Consider the following 19,426-nt stretch of genomic DNA (forward strand, 5'->3'; position numbering starts at 1 on the left):
TGAATCGCATAACTTGACGCAACATTACGTCCGGCTGTGGCAACTCGAGCGAAGGAATTGGTGCAGATGCCTGAGTGAGTAAGTGCGGATCGCGCAGATTATATCACGATGGATTAAAAACTAAGGGGAGGAGATAATTAGACGTTTAGACGTTATTAAGACTTCCTAAAACATTTCCTACAGACGTTTGAAGTTTATAAGTTACTAAACAAGACGAGTCAGTGAACATGTATTGAAGAAAAGCGCCTGGACCGTCCCAAGGTAAGGCTAATAGTGTGGAGCTGGGTTAGCTGGCCCAGCGCTAGCTGTGTGTTTGCTAATGTCGCCTGTATTCATTTACACGCAGCTAGCCTTGCTAGCTAACAAGCTAATGCTAATTTGAAGGAGTTAAATGTTAGTTAGGTGGAGTCGAAAGGACCTACTGTTAAGCTGTCAGTTCAGGTAAAAAGCGCTGCGTGTCAGAAAAAGGTAATTTATGAAGTTGGGGGTCTGCTGAGAATAATAATATAACACTAGCTAGGTTAGTTAACAAGTCACAGATATACTAAGTTGGCAATTTTGACTAGTTAGTCATATGTTAGTCATATTGATAGTCATATTATACGTGGAATACTATTAATATTATAAATGATAATAAACTTTATTCATATAGCACCTTTCCTACATAAACTGCAGCTCAAAGTGCTTTACCTAAAGAGAAAGAAAGAAAACAAGCACAACAAACAAGTAAGACAACTAAAAAACAAAAAGTAAATTAGCCTATTAACCTAACTTGTCCCGTACACATACAGGTGTAAGTAATACAAAACCTTTCTTCTCTGCAGTAAAATACATAAATGATTAGAATAATAATACAATGAAAAATAAGACAGATAAAAATACGTTCTATTTAAAAGTTAGATGAATAAAAAAAAAACAAATAATAAAACGGTTATAATAATAAATAAATAATAATAGGGATCCAATAGAGAGCCCGAAAAAAAAAAGGAAGAATAAGGTCTATTCTAAAGCTAATCTGCACTCCTTTTGAGTTTCAAACGGGAGATCTGTAGGAGTCTATCAGTTGATGATCTTAAGATATGATTTAGAACATATTTAATCAACATTTCAGATATGTATGAAGGTGCTAAACCATTATTAATTAATTTATAAACTAGTAATAAAATCTTAAAATAAAGAAACAGTTTTTAGTGCGTGTCAATATTTTCGCTGCTGCTTTATTTTGCACCAGTTGGAGTTTATTTAGTGTAGATCTAGAAAGTCCTGTTAAAACTGCATTGCAGTAGTCTATGCGAAAAAAGACATTCATCAGTTTTTGGCATCATGTAACTGAAGATGAGATCTCACTTGCCCAATATTATGTGATAAAAGGCAGTTTTAATTATCTTGTTTAGAGGCGGTATTAATGAAAAATCAAGAGTTACTACAATTATATTGTTGCTAATAAAACTTACTGTTACAAATATCTTTAACTTTTAACCAATTGTAGTTCTGGATATCTAGCTGTAGTTCTTACTAGTAGCTACAGTCTGTAGTTTTAGGTATTAATTTTATTATTTCTAGTCAAAAATTAGTATAAATAGTATATACCTGAAATTATAATGTAGATATGGAAAATAACTGCACATTTTCAAAACACACATTCAGTGCATGATTAGTGGTTGTACTCTTCAGAATTAATTTACACATGTGGATTATTTACTAGTCAGAATTTTAGTTGTATCACTGGTGTTCTTTTAGGCTAAAATGGCCTGCCATAAAAATGTGTGTATATGCATTAACCTAAGTTGCATATTGATTACTTCTGGTAAGTTCCTGTTTTCAGCCGTAAAAAGAGAAGCAGAGCATCACAGTTCACACACACTAATAAAATGAGTAATACGTTTAAAAATGAAATAATAATGAAATAAATTGACTGAATGGCAACAGTTCAGCACTACAAGTTTACAGAAACTTTCTGAAAAGACACATATGCATGTTTTTCCCACTGTCCGATACGAAATCAGAATAAACCTTTCCCGTTTTAGGTTAATTAGTATTATTATATATTTGCATGTTTGCAATTACACACAGGGGAAAAAAGGTCTTCATTTTTGGAGACAAGTCCTGTGCCCTGACAAAACTAAAATTTATCTTTTTGGCCATAATGACCATAGTTACGTTTGGAGGTAAAAGGGAAAAGCTTGAGAGACTAAAAATACCATCCCAACTGTGAAACACAGGGGTGGCAGCATATTTTTTGTGGGGTTGTATTGCTGCAGAAGGGACAGGTTCACTTCACAAAATATCAGCCAGAAAGTTTAAGCTTTGGCGCAAATGGGTCTTCCAAATAGACAATGACCCGAAGCATACTGCCAAACAAAGTGCAAAGTTACAAAGTGGCTTAGGGATAACAAAGTCAGTGTTTTGGAGTGGCCATCACAAAACCCTGATCTCAATTCTATTGAAAATGTATAGGCAAAAACTGAAAAGGCAGGTGTAAGCAAGGCGGCCTACATGGTTACACCAGTTCTGTCAGCAGGAATGAGTGCAAATTCCTGCCATCTCTTGTGAGAAGCTTGTGAAAGGGTATCCAAAAGGTTTGACTCAAGTCATACGGTTTAAGGGCAATGGTACTAAATACTAATGAAATGTATGTAAACTTTTGACTTTGCAGAAAGTAATAAAAGTGCCTTAAACATTCTCTCTCTTATTATTCTGCCGTTCTGCAATTAAAAATAATTTTGGTAATCCTAATTGACCTAAAACGAGAAAGGGTTATTCTGATTTACGGTCAGTGAGTGAGGAAAACATATATGCATATGTGTCTTTTTATATATTTATGTAAATTTCTGGTTTCAACTGTACTTGTTTTTGCACTGCAGCTGAGTGGACATATTTTTTAAATTAATATGAAATCAGCATTTTAGCATTACTGAATCAAGATGCTGGTCATTAAAATGTTGTACAACAAAGTCAGCAGTGGTGGCTTGTTATAGGACCTGCTTTATGCTTGCAATGATATGTGGGGTTGCTTACAATGTGAGAACCTCATTAAAATGTGACCTAAATAAATAAAACAAAATCTAGATTTAATCTGTAAAGGCAAAGAGCACATTTGTGTCTGTGTGTTTTGAAGGAAGTACTTTTTGTTATCTTTCTACTATCATGCTTTATCACGAAAAGATCTTGCTAAAATTGAGTAATAATAGACTGTGGTTAAATATAAATGCAGATATTCAAGTTTTGACATCCAGACAAGGGCAGTGATTAGATTTAATATGCATGTTCAGGCAAGTCATGCTTTCCTGAGAAGTAAAGTGTATCTCTAATTCAGTTAATGATTTGCTGTTACCTCAGTTACACAATATAGTTCATAATATTTACATATTTTTTCATGTTGTAACCCCGTCTGTAATAATTACACATCTGACATTTGAGATTTATCCTTATTTATTTATTTATTTTTGATTAAGGAATTGCCAAAAAGATGAAAGCATATGAAAATGCTTGATTTGCCAGGTTCTGTTTTAGTATGGAAGCTAGTACTTTTGCTCTGCTACTTTTATAAGACTACTCAAGTTACCCAAGTTACTCAGTTACTTTTTAGTTTTTTCCTGCACACAAATTTCTTTGGAAAGGTACTTATGCTTAGGGGTTTAGTCTACACACCTCTGTTGTGAACTGAGCTGCACTTTTTGATCTGAACTGCATGAGTTGCCAACTGTATACAAATAAGTTGGCTCTTCTAGATTTCTCTGTTTTGATTGCATAAAACACTAAACTTTTCATGACGCATTTAATGATCTACCCCATATCCCCCCATCCACACACACACACACACACACACCTCACAACTCATTTGTTTAAAAAATATCTTGAACCATAACCTATGTATTATGATGTACCCCTAGTACTGTCTGTCTGAATTTTAGGCAAAACAGCTTCTTTATAGTACTAAATAACAGTAGTGCAGTGCTTTTTGTGCTCTGTTGTTTCATTCTTTCAAATACCATCTACAAGAGCTTCTGTTCAACTTTAAAGCTTTGGGTTAAATTATAAAATATTTAATTCCTGGTTGTATTCACGTTATTTACATGATTAAAACTATTGCTGCAAAATTAAAAAAGGTATTTATCGATAAGAGGGCATTTTGGAGCAAAAGTCCACATATGATCAATCAATGTTCATCCTTTATATTTGTTAATGCGGTAACACAGAGGAACAGAAAGCAATACAGGTTAATCCACAGTGAACTTTCACAAGATCTAGAGAGTTGCACCTTCATTAGCTGGATGCCTCGCTTCACTACATTGTAGCAGATGTTTACTAAAGAAAGGTAGTGAAAGCCTCATGGGCTGCGTGGGTGGTAGGCATGAATCTTCTCTTGATTAAAAGCTTTTTATGCATTTTTAAGCATGTTTTTCTTGAAAGAAAAGGCTCAATACATGTGTATAGTGGCATAGCGTGCTGTTCGAGTGAGAACCAGACGAGTTGAGAATGTTTTAACTAGGGGAAGTCTTTTGTAACCATGTGGTTTTAAAAATAGTGACTGTGGTCTTAGTTAGCACTGCATGCAAAGCTATAATATCCTCCTCTTCCTCTTTTTTCGTGATAAGTTCATGCTTTGTTTCGTTTGTGATTCACTTGACAAGCAGATTGATTCAGGCTGATCTCTTAGTGGTCTTATTTGCTCTCTTAAAGGTTTATAGTTATTTTTTAAGCTATATAGTTTTATAAAAGGTCATCCAGCATATTAATACACCCTTCATTTTTACAGGTGCTGGCAATAAATATTGCAATGGGTACTTCACTACAACGATTACCGCTCATCTTCTGCATATTCTTCAGCTTTGCAGTCGGTAAGCAGACTTATGTATTTTAGTGTCTAGTAGTGTCTAAGGTAGAAGAAGGTATATATATAGTGTATATGTATATATTATTTACAGGATTATTTACTGAGTAATGGCATCAGTTAATTGCATTTAAGCTGAACATGAGCTGACAGAGTAGAACACAATAGGCTTATAAAGCCTGCTACAAGTGTGTGATGACGACGTACACCATCGGCAGTGACTCTTATACTGTTCACATCAATATTATAATTACATTTTATCAACTAAAATTGAGAATAATATTGTAACATAAATGTTACACATATTGTTTGACCTTAGAGCTATAAACTATGTTAGACGATGGTTTGAGTTTATAGTCTGACTGCAGCATTGACACTAAAATGAGTTTTAATAATTTTTAGCTGTTCAGATCTGACCAGAAGATCTCATATGACATTCTGAATGCTTGATATGAATTCCATACCTCTGAATATGTTGATCCGGAATTGCCGGTATATTGTTCATTTCATACTTTGTGCTTTTCAGTGATTGTCAGACTAAGATAACTTGTTGCGTCTGTCCACAGGTTGCATTCAATGTTGTGATAAAATATACCCAGACTCTACTGAAAAGATTCCAGTTGAACTGGGGAAGGAATTCACTGCTACCTGTGTGCTAAACAAAGGTTCAAAGTACACTGCAGATGACATCGAATGGTTGTTTGGAGATGTTTCTGTTCCTCGGGAGTTTTATAAGAAAATAAACCAATCAGCTGTGGCTGTTACTGTAAATATCAGTGCCGATATAAAAAGCCCATTAAAATGTAAGGCCTCCAAACAATCGCTGTCATATGAACAGCCATGTATGTATGGGATATACCTTTTAATGGGATGTAAGTATTACTAGGATTTTTTTTTTTTTACAGTGAACATATATGCTGTCATTTTTATTATTATTTTTTTTGTGTCACATGCATACACATTAAAATATATGTTCCAGTTTTGATTTCACTAACTAAACTGTGTCATTGTGTTTCAGATCCCCCATTAAAGCCAAAGAATCTGACATGCATAGCGCTTCAAGATGGTAAAAGGATATCACCCAATTTTACATGTTCATGGGATCCAGGGACCAGAGATCCACTCCTTCCCACCACCTATATTCTCTATGCAGGGTTTGTGTTGTTGCTTGTAGGGGATTGTAGTGAAAAATATTAGTGGTTAACAAGTTTAAGATTTTTTGAATATTAACTATATTATTTGTTTTGTTCTTTTTTCCCTTTTTTGTAGGGAACACAGTTCTAATAGTACCAAGACTCTCACTAACAAACTCACCGTCAATTTAAGCACTTTCCCAAATTTTATGCCCATGGATATTAAGTTGGAAGTGAGGAATGTCTTGGGAAAAGAAATTGTAGAACTACAGATCTATTCACAAAAGTTTGGTAAGTGAGAGAAGTTTATTTTCTAAAGATGACGTCTATTAGGTTCATTATGTGTCTCTTAATCAGTTGAAACAGTCATCTGAAGTTTAATTAATGTCTAAAATCCCAAATGTCTGTCTGTTTTTCCTTCAAGTAAAACCAAATCCACCATCAAATGTGAGGATAATTCCGGAAAACAACTTTCCAACGTCTTTAATGGTGAACTGGACTCATCCCATTCATAAATCAGTTTTAGAACTTAAATACCACATCAGATACTGCAAAGCAGGCGCCAGCGCTTGGACAGAGGTTATTATATGCTACATTTAATATGATTTAATTAGGTCTGTAAACATTAACACATTAATGCATGCACTTAATATGGAAACTTTAACATGTTAATTTTTATGTGGCAGAATTGACAAAAAAGCCTGGTAATGCATTAGCAGTTTTATTTAGTGATATTTAGTTCATAAGGTAGATTTTATTTATTATTTTTATTTACCTTTTATTTATGTTTTATTTATATATCTCTCTCTCACTCTAGTGAGTTCATGCACACACAAACATGCACAGAGCTGATGGCACATTTCTTCTTTTTTAAGTGTGGAATATGGAGCTACACTAATATTTATGTTCTCCATTAAAATTCTCAGTTAAACTCAGTAACTCAGCACATTACAATATTCTTGTTTAAAAGGCATCAAAACTACCCTGAGATATTATAATACAGTAAATACAGGATGTAGTCTGCCAGGTATAAACCACACTACTCCATTATTACTTATTCATGATTTAGTCACAGAATATGATGTTATTAATTAATTATTACGATTCTTTTATTCGCATTTAAATACTCATTTTCTTTATTTCTTAGTTTTCTTAGCTTAGTCTTGAGAAAAAAATTATCAGATTAATCATGATTTATCTGATATTTTGTTTATTGATTAATTCCATTACGTATAATACAATTTATTTTTAAGAGCAATATTTGCAGTGTGTTATAAGAACCACCACAATTTGTTGTCAGCCTTTGAAATAACCTTTTTAAATTTTAATTTAATTTAATTTAAGGTAAGCCAGGATGCCACTAAAGCTTACACAGAGTCCTTCAGACTTCAGTCTCTTCAGCCACACACTGAGTATGTGGTTCAGATGCGCTGCATTCAGCGTGAGAACGTTGGTTACTGGAGTGATTGGAGTTCAAACGCGACTGCTCGTACCCCAGAAGCGGGTAAGTAATTGAATATGGATGTAGAATAAAAGGCAGTAGGAGCTACCTAGTACATCAGTGAATGATCTTTAATATTTAAAGTTGATCTGTTGAGGAAAGGTCTTAAATATAGTATATCAATTAAGGTTATGCAAGTGTCAAAGTATTTGTGTTTTGCTCATGTTATATCCTATTTGCTCATCTAATGCTTTTTTTTTTTTAAAGCTCCTAAAAGTGAACCAGATTTGTGGAGAGTTTTTGGAGATGATGAAACAGATGTAAAACTGATTTGGAAGGTAAAATCCTGATTTGTTCAGTTTTCTACTGTTTCTACTATTAGTTATTTACTGGGTATGAACACCAACTTTTGTTTATGTTGCAGGAACCTGTGAAGGCCAATGGAAAAATACTAGGATATAACCTCTCCATTAAGGAAAATGGAATCGCGCCTCAGAGGCTCGTGGTTGCTTCTAAAGAGCACCAGTACCATTTAAAGGGGGAAAACGCTTTTATCAAAATGACTGCCAACAATTCTGCCGGGGTCTCTCCTCTGACCACTTTAGTGATCTCAAGACCTGATCTGAGTATGTTGGGCTCAAAATATGAAAGAATAATCTACCAACGATACAGAGACATAAATGAATGTTAAATGTCCTTGGGCTCAGTTGTTTTTTTGTTGTTTGTTTGTTTGTTTAAGATTCTTATCCTGGAGTAGCCTACGTTAGTTGCTCCGTCCGTGACGGGAAGCTGTGGGTGGAATGGCTTCCACCCAAAGAATCCAGCAGTGATGTCCACAAGTACTTGGTGGAATGGGTGTCGGTTCAAGAAAACAAGAGGGACTGGCAGAGAGTGTCAGGCAATACAAGTACAGTCATTATAGGTGAGAACTTAATTAACTAATTAGTACTAAGTACTACAGACACATTGCCACTGCCCTAATAAAAAGAAAGAAGCCCAAGTTGGTGACCCTGCTAAGGCTTGATTAGTGTGATGATAGCAGATTTGTGTATTAGTAGTAGGATTTGCTGACTAAACATTATTTTTTCATTTTACCTGTATAGGTAACCTCGAGCCATTCAAGCGCTACAATGTATCCATCTATCCGATTTATCGAGTTGGAGACAGAGTTAAGTACAACTGGCCAGGTAGAAGTGTTGGAGCTGTGGGAGCTTATCTCCAAGAAGGACGTAAGTATCAGTTATGGTCTTTACAAAATGTACATGCATATATATATATATATATATCTATCATAAGCTCTGGAAAAAAAATAAGAGTCCACTTCAGTTTCTGAATCAGTTTCTCTGATTTTGCTATTTATAGGTATATGTTTGAGTAAAATGAACATTGTTGTTTTATTCTATAAACTACAGACAATATTTCTCCCAAATTCCAAATAAATATATTGTACATTTATTTACAAAGTCAGATAAACTGATTCAGAAACCAAGTGGTCTCTTATTTTTTTCCAAAGCTGTATATGTGTTTGCATAAAGAATATTTAAGTTATAATAAAGTGTATTTTGTCTGTTTCAGTGGTGTTAACATATCATTTCTCTTAATCCATTTCCTCTAGCTCCTCTGAAAGGTCCTGCTGTTGATGTGACTAACACACAGAAGAATAGTGCTTCTTTACAATGGGAGGAGATTCCAATATCCAGCCAGCGGGGGTTTCTCACCAATTACACCATCTTCTATAAAACAGGAGACAATGAGCAATGTAAGTCATATTGGTGAAAAATGTCCTTCATGTGAGACTCTGCTTGTGCTGATTTGAATTTTGGTTGTAAGTGGTTAGTTTAGGTGGATTTGGGTAATCTTGCACAAGCACAACAGGATTTAAATCTGACCTTTAGAGGCTTTATCATTTTCTCTGTTTGGCAGCTGTTGTGGTGGATAGCAGTTTCCTCTCCTACAAGCTGACAGGACTGGAGAGTGAAAGTCAGTACGTTGTGCACATCATGGCTTCAAATGCGGAGGGCTCAGTAAACGGCTCTGATTCCAGTTTGTACACTAAGAAGTATGGTATGTGCTCCTTAGACTTTGTACTCTAGATTTTCATTCATTTAATTTTTAATTTAATTTTTAATTTAATTCTTGTAATTATTTAAGATATGTACATATCTGCCAACATTTATACATTTTGTGTAATTAGTGTGCATTTTGCTTTATGATTGCATGTTCTAAAGTACACATCATTCGATCTCACATTTCTCCAGTTTCAGCCAGGTTATTTGAGGATTAGATCTGTGCTCATAAAATTCTTGTAAGGTTGGCAGGTCTGTGTGTATGTGATTTTAGAAGTTTGGCACATACTACATTGTAGAATGGGTTAAAAAAAAAAAACTTTCCACACATTTTTCCTCTACACTAAAAAAGGTTTAGTGTTTTGATTCACACATCAGAACGTGAGATCATGTTTGAAGAGTACAGACAGTTGTGAAAAACTGTGTGATTTTTAGGTGTGATCTATGAGAAGGTACTTTCCTCAAGACAGCTTAAAAAAAAGGTGTCACTCAGTGTTCAGCCGCCGACGAAGAACAACCGATTTAACATTGTGAAATACAATAAAGATTACTAAAGTGTTTGAGATGAGTGATGCATCATGTATTTATTTGTCTGTTTTGTGTGTGTGTGTGTGTGTGTGTGTGTCTTCTCTCCTCCCTTGTACACTGCAGATGATGGTGAAATCGAGGTGATCGTTGTGCTGGTGTGCTTGGGCTTCCTGTTCTTCATAGTTTTCATAATGATGCTCTCCATCAAGAACAGAGAAGTGTGAGTCAGCGACCTGTGTCAACATGTCGTTTGTTTTAACTTGAAAAAGAAAGCTGTTAACCAGAATCACACCGTAGAATTTACAAGAAAAGGAAGTACATTTAGTGTGAAGATGTGAACCTTGTTTATTTCACTCTTTTGAGTTGTCAGTTTTTGCTTTTTTAAATATAGTGTATTTAAGCCTGATTTAAATAAAAAAACATAATGATGCTTTTTCCCAGACAGGGATTAAGTCTGGTCTTGGACCGCAGAACATTTTGAGGGGAGATTTTCCATTGAAGGGAAGATAAAGTCTACGACTGGACTTAATCCCTCTCTGGGAAACTGGCCCACTGTGTTCAGTTTCCGTAAAAGCTATCATAGTGCAGAGATCATATTACCTTTTTTAAAGTGTTTAAATTATTGTAACTAAATAGCTAAAATGGATGATTGTTGATGATTTTTCTCTTTAGGATTAAGAAGCGTTTATGGCCACAAGTTCCAGACCCCTCCCACAGCACTCTTGCTACCTGGTCACCTGACTGTCCCATTAGGGTGAGTAAACAGCTTGGTACCAGATCATTTTTCTCAGTTGTGTTCATAGAAGAAAAATGCATTGTTTAGTTAATTTAATAATTTGGTTGAACATAAATATGTAAACCATGTCTACTCTACTCGTCCTGTGAATCTAATAATTTAGAAAAAAAATTGGAGAGTTGTAAAATCATAAATTATTGAAGGTTTTACCCTTGATCGTGAACTATGAACTAATATCTAAGCTTCTAGAGTTGCTTAGTGTGTGCTCTTAGTTTGCTTCCATGTCTCAGACTGGCAGAGTCGTGAGGCTATACATGTGGTACAATGTTTTAAAGGGGACAGAACATGAACATATTGTGGGGATTGTACTAACAGAATCAGTTTAAATCTTAAATAATACATAATTGAATAGCAAATAAAGGTTCTGAATGTCATTTTTGTTAACATCCTTGTTTCATTTACCCGTTCTGTATGCTACCTACAATTTATTCATAATAAATACCATAGGACGCTAATATATTTTTCACTGGTTTTCCTCTTAGACGGACACTCCAAAAGAAGCCACGCTGCCCGACGTGAGCGTTGTGGAGGTGGACGTATTTGATGGAAAGTCTTTATGTGAGGAGGATAAGACCATGCTCCCGCTGAAGAAGGACAAGTATTTCTCAGAGGAGCACAGCAGCGGCATCGGCGGCTCGTCCTGCATGTCCTCCCCGCGGCAGAGCGTTTCCGACAGCGACGAGGGCGACTCCGGCCAGACCACCGCCAGCACGGTGCAGTACTCCTCGGTGGTGGCCAGCGGCTATAAGGGTCAGACCCCCAGCCTGCAAGCCCCCAACTTCATCCGGTCTGAGTCCACACAGCCTCTCCTGGACTGTGAGGAGCAACCAGAGAGTGTACTGGACAGCAGCAGCAGCAGCAGCCCCCAGAGAAACTCTTACTTCAGACGAGGCGCAGGCCTGGAGCAGCTGCAGCCGCAGGAGGTCGAGGAGACGAGCTGCTTCAGTCCAATGGAGGAAGAGGACACGCCCACGCTCACAGAGGATCCTCCAGGCCCCGCCCCCGGGTACATGCCGCAGCAGAACGGCTACCGGCCCCAGTGAGAGAGCAGGACATGGACATTGACAGCTGATAAATCTCAGTGTTAACACAACCCTGTGCCTTCATTTATTGACCCAACGTAACTTAATGGCCGTTTTAAGGCTGAATATAAAATGCTGCTTAAAAACCAAGAAAATGTATTTCAGCATCTTCATGCCGATACATACGTTAACTTTCAACGGAAGTCAATGCAAAAAAAAAGAAAAATATTTCTAGTAATTATAAAGCATTACTATTGGTCCATGAGTTGTCATAATTTGACACTATAAAGAAAAACTGCCAGAATAAAAATTACGCCAAAAAAGTGAAAAGAAAAAAAAAAAATGGTGAAAGGTTTTTGGGGGACAGCGCAAACTTTTTTGGTTTGTAACTGTTTCTGTAAAAATGTTACACAGTCATCAGGCTTGAAACACACACTTGACGTTTTTTTTTTTTTTTTTTTTTTTTTTTTTTTTAAATGAGTTTTAACCAAACATTTTGTTTATTATGAATATATTTTGTGTGTGATGCTTATAACAGTTACAGCTCTTACACTAGGGATGCACCGAAATAAAGGTATTTGGCCGAAACAGAACAAAATGAAACATTTGCAACAAAAAGAGAGAATATCAAACACGTTTTTTTTTGCAGGTTTTCATTAGTTTTGCCACTTTCTGTTACTATAGCATAAATAAAAAAAACCTACATGCTTTTTTTTTTGCCATTTTCAGCAAGATGAACATTCGATGCATCCCTATTGTCCAGGTTTATTGAGTTGACAGGTAAAGATAGCTCTTATGAATGTATTGTTTTAAAAAGTGCATTACTGACTTAAATGTTGTGGCCACAAGTGCTTTTATTCTTAAAGAGGAGAATGCCAGTGTTTTCTTGCAATTGCATACCATTTAGTGGACCACTGCAACCTGTCTGTGTTGAAATGAAGCTTAAGGAAAACCCTAACTTAATTCCAACTTCACTAAAACTTGGACACCAACTTCTTGGAGTATTCATAAGACTTTAATAATAATGTTTGTGAAATCTGGGCAAACTGTGGCATTCCCAGTTAATACTGAAACATTGTTGCACCTTTGGGTCACGATATGAAGCTTTATGTACTCAACTAAATGTTTTCCAGTTTGTGCAGAAGAAAATCAACACTACATTATCTCAAGTGACAGATTAGGAGCAATTTAATGCATGCCTTTTCACATGTATCTATTCTCAGATGTCACCTGATATTTCAGCACTGATATTACACTTTGTAATAACCGTATAGAAAGAAATAATAAAACCTTATTAATCAAAACCAACATTCTTTCCATTCTTGTGTTTCCTTTAATCTTCTACACCACGTCCTTTGAGACAGACACAATATGGAGCAATAAAGCCATCAGCCATGAAGTATATAACCCCAAATTAGAATAGACGATATGATCAAGATGTTTCATGTTTGTGTGACAAATTTCACAGAGGAAACTGACCTGCGTGCTCACACTGTTAAGTTGCAAGAGCAGGCCATTTACGGGAACAGCAATGTTGTTCATACTGTTGTGTTGAAGGCCCAAAATGCAGAAACAGACATACAGCTCTGAAAAAAAAAGACCACTTCAGTTTCTGAATCAGTTTGTCTGATTTTGCTGTTTATAGGTATATGTTTGAGTTAAATGAACATTGTTTTATTCTATAAACTATGGACAACATTTCTCCCAAATTCCAAATTTATTTGCAGAAAAAAAGAAATGGCTGAAATAACAACAAAAAAAGATGCAGAGCTTTCAAAGTTTAAAGAGTCCAGAAATCAATATTTGGTGGAATAACCCTTGTTTTTATTCACAGTTTTCATGTATCTTGGCATGTTCTCCTCCACCAGTCTTACACACTGCTTTGGAATAATGTATGCCTTTACTCCTGCTGCAAAAATTCAAGCAGTTCAGCTTGGTTTGATGGCTTGTGATCATCCATCTTCCTCTTGATTATATGATATAAGTGGATATAAGTGGTCTCTTATTTTTTTTTCTAGAGCTGTATGTTAATAAATTAAATGAAGTTATACAGACAAAACAAAACATATTGGGTTCAAACTGTCTGCAAAAAACCTGAGGCCAAAGTAAATGTTTTTGGTCCCAACCTTTTTTTTTTTTTTACGATTTTATGATTAAAGTATGTTTCAGTGCATCTACTGCAGTGCTTCATGCCACAGATTTGTAACAGCGGTGTAGCTTTCAGAAGAAGCAAAGCAGGTTAATTAGACAGTACTGTTTTTTTTACTGTTACAGCAAGGGGCACAGTGGCACACTGTCCTTTTTTTCTGTCAATCATATAATTCCTTGCACTCCTCACTTTGTTGACCTTTTAACCTTTTCAAACATGTCCACGGTGACGTATGTTGTAGGTAAAGCTGTATTCTGGGACTTCGGTTTCAGCAGCATCTCTGTTTCCGAAGAACGAGGTTTAGCAGTTCCTCTGAAGGTTCTCTTTGGAGAGTCCACAGGACTGGTCACAGGACTTTGGATCCTGTAAGGAGATTGAGTGTGGAGACCAGGGCGATTTTGTGACGTCTGATGGTCCACTGGTTGCAAAGGCTGCCTCTTTTCCTCCTTGTCATGAGATGCGAGTTCTAATACATTAGGTCTGACCAGAACAGCGTTTTCTTTCTCTGCTGCTGTCGGTGTCGTAATCATGGCCGTTTCCTGTATTGTGGAGCTGTGGTCTGCAGCTCGGGCTGTCAGCTTACCCACATCTCTGTCCTCAGCTTCTACTTGACATTTGAGAATTTTCTCAGACTCACAGTCCCAAGGCATGGCTAGATGGTTCCAGGGCTGAATAAAAATGAAAAAAATAAAAGTTATGTGAAATGTATACAGAAATTATACAAAAAATTAAGAGACCACTTCAGTTTCTGAATAAGTTTCTCTGATTTTGCTATTTATAGGTATATGTTTAAGTTAAATGAACACTGCTGTTTTATTCTAAAAACTACAGACTATGTTTCTCCCAAATTCCAAATAATTTTTTTGTAATTTAGAGCATTTATTTGCAGAAAATGAAAAACGGTCAATTTATCAAAAAAAAAAAAAAAAAGATGCAGAGCTTTTAAACCTCAGATAATGCAAAGACAACAAGTTCATATTTATAAAGTTTTAAGAGTTCAGAAATCAATATTTGGTGGAATAACCCTTGTTTTTAATCACAGTTTTAATGCATCTTGGCATGTTCTCCTCCACCAGTCTTACACACTGCTTTTGGATAACTTTATGCCTTTACTCCTGGTGCAAAAATTCAAGCAGTTCTGCTTGGTTTGATGGCTTGTGATCATCCAGGTTTTTTAATTTGGTAAAATCAAAGAAACTCTTCAATTTTAAGTGGTCTCTTATTTTTTTTCCAGAGCTGTAGATCTCAATATACAGAACTTAAAACATATTATGCGAAGCTATTATAGCAAATAAAGAAAATGGACATACATTTTTACATTTCTGTGTGGACCACATGGAAAGAGAACTGAGTCGAGGGTTGGGAAACTTCTCACTCACATATTTCTTTTGTCTGCAGATAAAAAGAGAAAATGTCAGATAATGACAATCATATAGCTAACAAACAAACATGGAAAGGAGGTAATAAGTAACACCAAAAATAGTTATATTAAAAAAACAGGGAAAGATGAACTCACAGCACTATGATGAAAACAACAAAGACTGGCAGCAGTATCAGACCAATACCGCACATAATCAGCCCAATAAGATAGTCCTCACCTAGGAATGTAAGAATCAGGGTCAGTCAGTATGGTTTCACAGATTCTATACCTCGCCAAGGTTTATGTTCTTTAAGTTTTTAGAATTACAAATTTCTGTAAAAAGTGTTAATTTACTCAGTAAACACTAATATTTAAATTACTACAAATCACATTAATAAAAAAGTAGTGGTTTTACATCACTGTGCTCATTAAAATATCTCCAAAATTATCTTCATTTAATATTTATTTATATTTATCATCATATAAGCACCTGATTTGGTAAATCAGTTCTTATCGATGTTAAAGCAGATGAGCTGCTTTTTCCTCCAAACTAGCACACAATTTATGTATTTATGTCTGTTCCATCTGCTCTAATGTGATCTGAAATTTTTACAATCACAGAAATAAATGCTTTTAAATATCTGAAGTGCATGTAAACGTATTTTCTATGTGGATTACAGACAAAATCTGATTGTCTGCAGTTGTTAGATCATTGAGTACATAGAAATATATTTATTATATGCAATAACTTAAAAACAGTAACTACAGCTAATTTAGAAATGTAATAAAGTAATAATTACCATAAGTCTTTGTTGAGAATGTGTAATGGTTACTCTTTGAAGAAGCAGCCGCTGCATTGGCCTGGACATAAACACTGTACGTCGTGCTGGGTTTCAGGTTATCCAACATTACACTGTGCTGATTTTTATCCACACTCACATCTGTGCGGAAAAGGGAGGGGTTTGAGTTACTGTCCATCCAAATCTAGATTAAACAATGTGTAATAATTCCACTGAATTACCGAGAAATACACTGCACTCACTTCTGAATCCCGTCTCGTGCTGCGCTTTATAAAACACTGTGTAGTTCACAACAAACGCACAGCACTCAGTGGGTGATATCGGCCGCCAGTGAATCTCTACCTTTCTGTCACGAATATCCTCTGCCCGGATATTCAACACTGCTGCTGGAGCTACAAGAAAAGGAAACAGAGGAAAATATTATTTAGATAAAAACTGACAAACACACAATGTCTAACTACAAATAAACAACAAATCTGTTTATATATATATATATATATATATATATATATATATATATATATATATATATATATATATATATATACCGGTATATATATATATATATACATACATTTATTTCTATTCTATTTTTATTTCATTTTTTCCCCAATTTACAAGGCCAATTACCCAACTCACTCACTAGGACACTAGGACTCTCACTATGAACAATAAATCTGCCTGTGTTAAATAAACTTTTTTTCAAATTTTATTTCTTTTTCTCTTTTTTTAATGGATTTTTTTATCATTAAATGAGAACTTTGGAGTGAAAAGGCCTTCGGGTTTATTAAAACCTGAAAAAAAGTATTTACCTTTGTTGAATAGCCCACCTCCATTCTTTCGCAGCTTTCTGATATCCAGTATTTTGTGCACTTTGACCAAACAGGCTTTTAGAATGATACCACTTCATTGGTAGAATCTGGAGAGCCCTGATATTTAAAACGAGGCATTTAGCACTTTAAAAGAACTATTAAAAGCAACTGTTTACATCCCATAGCATAGGTAATTCTCTCTGCGCTGCCATCTTAATTTTGTCACAATAAGTCAACCGTGGTATGGGATGTAAATAGTGGCTCTTAAAAAACTTCTCGTGAAGTTTTAAATTTCTAAATGCTTTGTTTTAAATAGCAGGGCTCTCTGGATTCTACCAATAAAGTGTGGAGCAATTTCGAGCCTGAATAACGGTAGAAAAAATTCATTTATCTGCAGGCACAAGGCATGCTCCATCACACTTATTCTACAGACTGTTTAGGCAAAGTGCACAAAATACTGGATTTCAGAAAGCTGCTGGAGAGCAGTGGTGGGCTATTTAACAAAGGTAAGTACTTTTTATCATATTTTAATACACCCAAAGTCCATTTCACACCGGAATTCTGCTTTAACACTAGTAGTGGCATATTTACTGTGTAATGTGCTTTCCCGCTCTGCAAAAAAAAAATTAAGACTTCTTAAAGAGTCAAAAAATAATATTCCAAAAAGAACACAATTTAAACATCTGTCAACACCAGCTCTGAACATACTGTATTATATCACAAATTCCTAAATAAAGACACTAGAGGGCGCTGCTAAGCAACTTAAACACAAAATTGTCTATATAGTTCATAGTTTTTGTGCAAACGTGTAAGCAGATTAATAATACTAAAATAGTATTATAGTATTATAGTAAGCGTACTAAAATATAGCAATAGACAAAGAATTTTACAAAATGTTTATAACAATGCCTGCTGGCACATCCTAAAGCTTTAAACTCACTATACTTCTCCTCCTACATAAACATGTTATGAAAGGCTGGAAATCATACATGTCTGAAAAAGGCTAGACAGGTCTTTCTCTTTGTCAAATTTGGGTAAGTTAATGTAAGTATTTATTTTAAATTGTAAAAAAAATAATAATAATAATAATTAAACTTATCAGTATTTTTTATATGTGTAGAAAAACATGTTTTGGTTCAGAAGCTCAACAAATCATCACTATCCAAATAAAAAAAAACAAATAGCTCCATTTTTGTTGACTTTTAGTTTACTACATAATTTGAACAAACAAACTGTCCCTCACACGATGTCAAAATGTCTTGATAAATGGACCAATTGAAATACTTAAAAATTACCTGAAATATCTCCTGAAAGAATCTCTTTTTAAATTAACTTCCATTAAAAGTTTTGAAGATTTTTTCTCTCTTCTGTAAAGCAGCTCTGTTGGAGATATTTGTTTTTCATTAGACAGTGACGAAATAATGATAATTAATTTGACTTAAATCCACCCTATATGATGTTTAATTGAATTTGAACTAGAATTAAAGGAAGTAGAATTTAATTCATTGCAATTCAGAGAAATTAATTCTCACCACATATGAGGGAGAATGTGATACTGGTAACGTCCATTTTTCTTCCAAATGGAAGAAAACATTAAGCATAAATTCCCTGATTATGAATAATTATAATGTTAATTTCAATGTAATCAAATGAAAATGTTTTGGTCAATTCTGAATTTTGTACAGGTCTGATGAGGTTGTGAGGTGTTTATTAAATTCCAATTCTCCAAGTAGGGGAAAAAAAACTTTTTTATAATACTAATTTATTATAATTGATTATAACGTATTATAATTTACTAGTACATTTGCTGTTTATTAATTGTTTAACAAAACAAATCACACTACATCTATAACATAATCTAGCCACATCACATGCACAAGCCTTAAAAAGCACCAAACAGGAAGTGATGTGATGTCACCTCCTGCTATTTTGGAGGGAAACCTGTCAATAAAAGTCCCACCAAACAAATGCAATAGTTTCTCTGAAGATTTAAGATTGACGTGGGTGGCACTCACCACAGAAATCAACTGCCGATAAGTATGTTTTCCTTCATTTTCAGATCAAATGGCTTTTGTTGGTTTAAACTTTAAAGCAACAATTGCAGCTCATTAATTAATAAAGATTACTTTAACTAACGTGTGTGTCTCTCTGTGTATCAGAAATTTCCCATGTAAAATGCAGTGTCCATATTTAGCTATAGTGGCAAAAAAAATCGCTATAGTTAAATGGTTAGTTTTGAATGGTCTTAGGTGGTTAAAAAGTGGTCATTCCGATAAAAACACACATATTGGTAAGCCAGCTGATTATGCATTTTGATAATGGTCATGATGATTTACCAGCTTGGGGTGTCGTTAAGCATAAAAGTGGCTATAAAAAATGGGTTTGAAGATGCTTTCTGATAAGTATTGCTTACAAAATACATGCAATGTGTGAAAAGCCTCAAATTGAAGTCAGCGATACATATATTGATAATGTAATGTTCAGA

The 19,426-nt window shown here is 35.0% G+C and overlaps 2 protein-coding genes across 3 annotated transcripts in view; one reads left to right on the top strand and one right to left on the bottom strand.

Annotated features, from left to right (window-relative positions):
- Positions 1 to 16: 16 nt before the first annotated feature.
- Positions 17 to 13,128, top strand: il6st (interleukin 6 cytokine family signal transduce). 2 transcript variants are annotated; one of them, XM_022681258.2, is made up of 16 exons: positions 17 to 261; positions 4,760 to 4,841; positions 5,401 to 5,706; positions 5,853 to 5,988; positions 6,104 to 6,258; positions 6,392 to 6,546; positions 7,312 to 7,471; positions 7,676 to 7,746; positions 7,833 to 8,034; positions 8,148 to 8,330; positions 8,512 to 8,637; positions 9,024 to 9,167; positions 9,332 to 9,472; positions 10,126 to 10,222; positions 10,675 to 10,756; positions 11,281 to 13,128. In XM_022681258.2, the coding sequence occupies exons 2-16, from the start codon at positions 4,781 to 4,783 to the stop codon at positions 11,839 to 11,841; spliced, it is 2,580 nt and encodes an 859-aa protein (XP_022536979.2). In that variant the 5' UTR covers positions 17 to 261; positions 4,760 to 4,780; the 3' UTR covers positions 11,842 to 13,128. The 2 variants fall into 2 exon arrangements, with proteins under 2 accessions (XP_022536979.2, XP_049324556.1); XM_049468599.1 differs by lacking the exon at positions 17 to 261 and adding an exon at positions 4,665 to 4,683.
- The window catches only part of LOC103040684 (interleukin-31 receptor subunit alpha), a 16,547-nt gene continuing 10,228 nt past the window's right edge, over positions 13,108 to 19,426 (bottom strand). Inside the window, exons 12-16 of the mRNA XM_007255278.4 lie at positions 16,372 to 16,521; positions 16,130 to 16,270; positions 15,486 to 15,567; positions 15,280 to 15,361; positions 13,108 to 14,637 (exon numbers count right to left, since the gene is read on the bottom strand). Of these exons, the coding sequence (XP_007255340.3) occupies positions 14,155 to 14,637; positions 15,280 to 15,361; positions 15,486 to 15,567; positions 16,130 to 16,270; positions 16,372 to 16,521 (938 nt within the window). The 3' untranslated portion in view covers positions 13,108 to 14,154. The remainder of the gene's footprint in view (positions 14,638 to 15,279; positions 15,362 to 15,485; positions 15,568 to 16,129; positions 16,271 to 16,371; positions 16,522 to 19,426) is intronic.

Source organism: Astyanax mexicanus, chromosome 20 (genome assembly GCF_023375975.1).
Source record: "Astyanax mexicanus isolate ESR-SI-001 chromosome 20, AstMex3_surface, whole genome shotgun sequence".
Lineage (NCBI taxonomy): Eukaryota > Metazoa > Chordata > Actinopteri > Characiformes > Acestrorhamphidae > Astyanax > Astyanax mexicanus.

Bases quoted from the DNA above. Each gene is read 5' to 3' on its own strand.
- il6st (XM_022681258.2), top strand. From the start codon at position 4,781: ATGGGTACTTCACTACAACGATTACCGCTCATCTTCTGCATATTCTTC. The intron at 4,842-5,400 runs GTAAGCAGACTT...GTCTGTCCACAG, and splicing joins ATTCTTCAGCTTTGCAGTCG to GTTGCATTCAATGTTGTGAT. The intron at 7,747-7,832 runs GTAAAATCCTGA...TTTATGTTGCAG, and splicing joins ATGTAAAACTGATTTGGAAG to GAACCTGTGAAGGCCAATGG.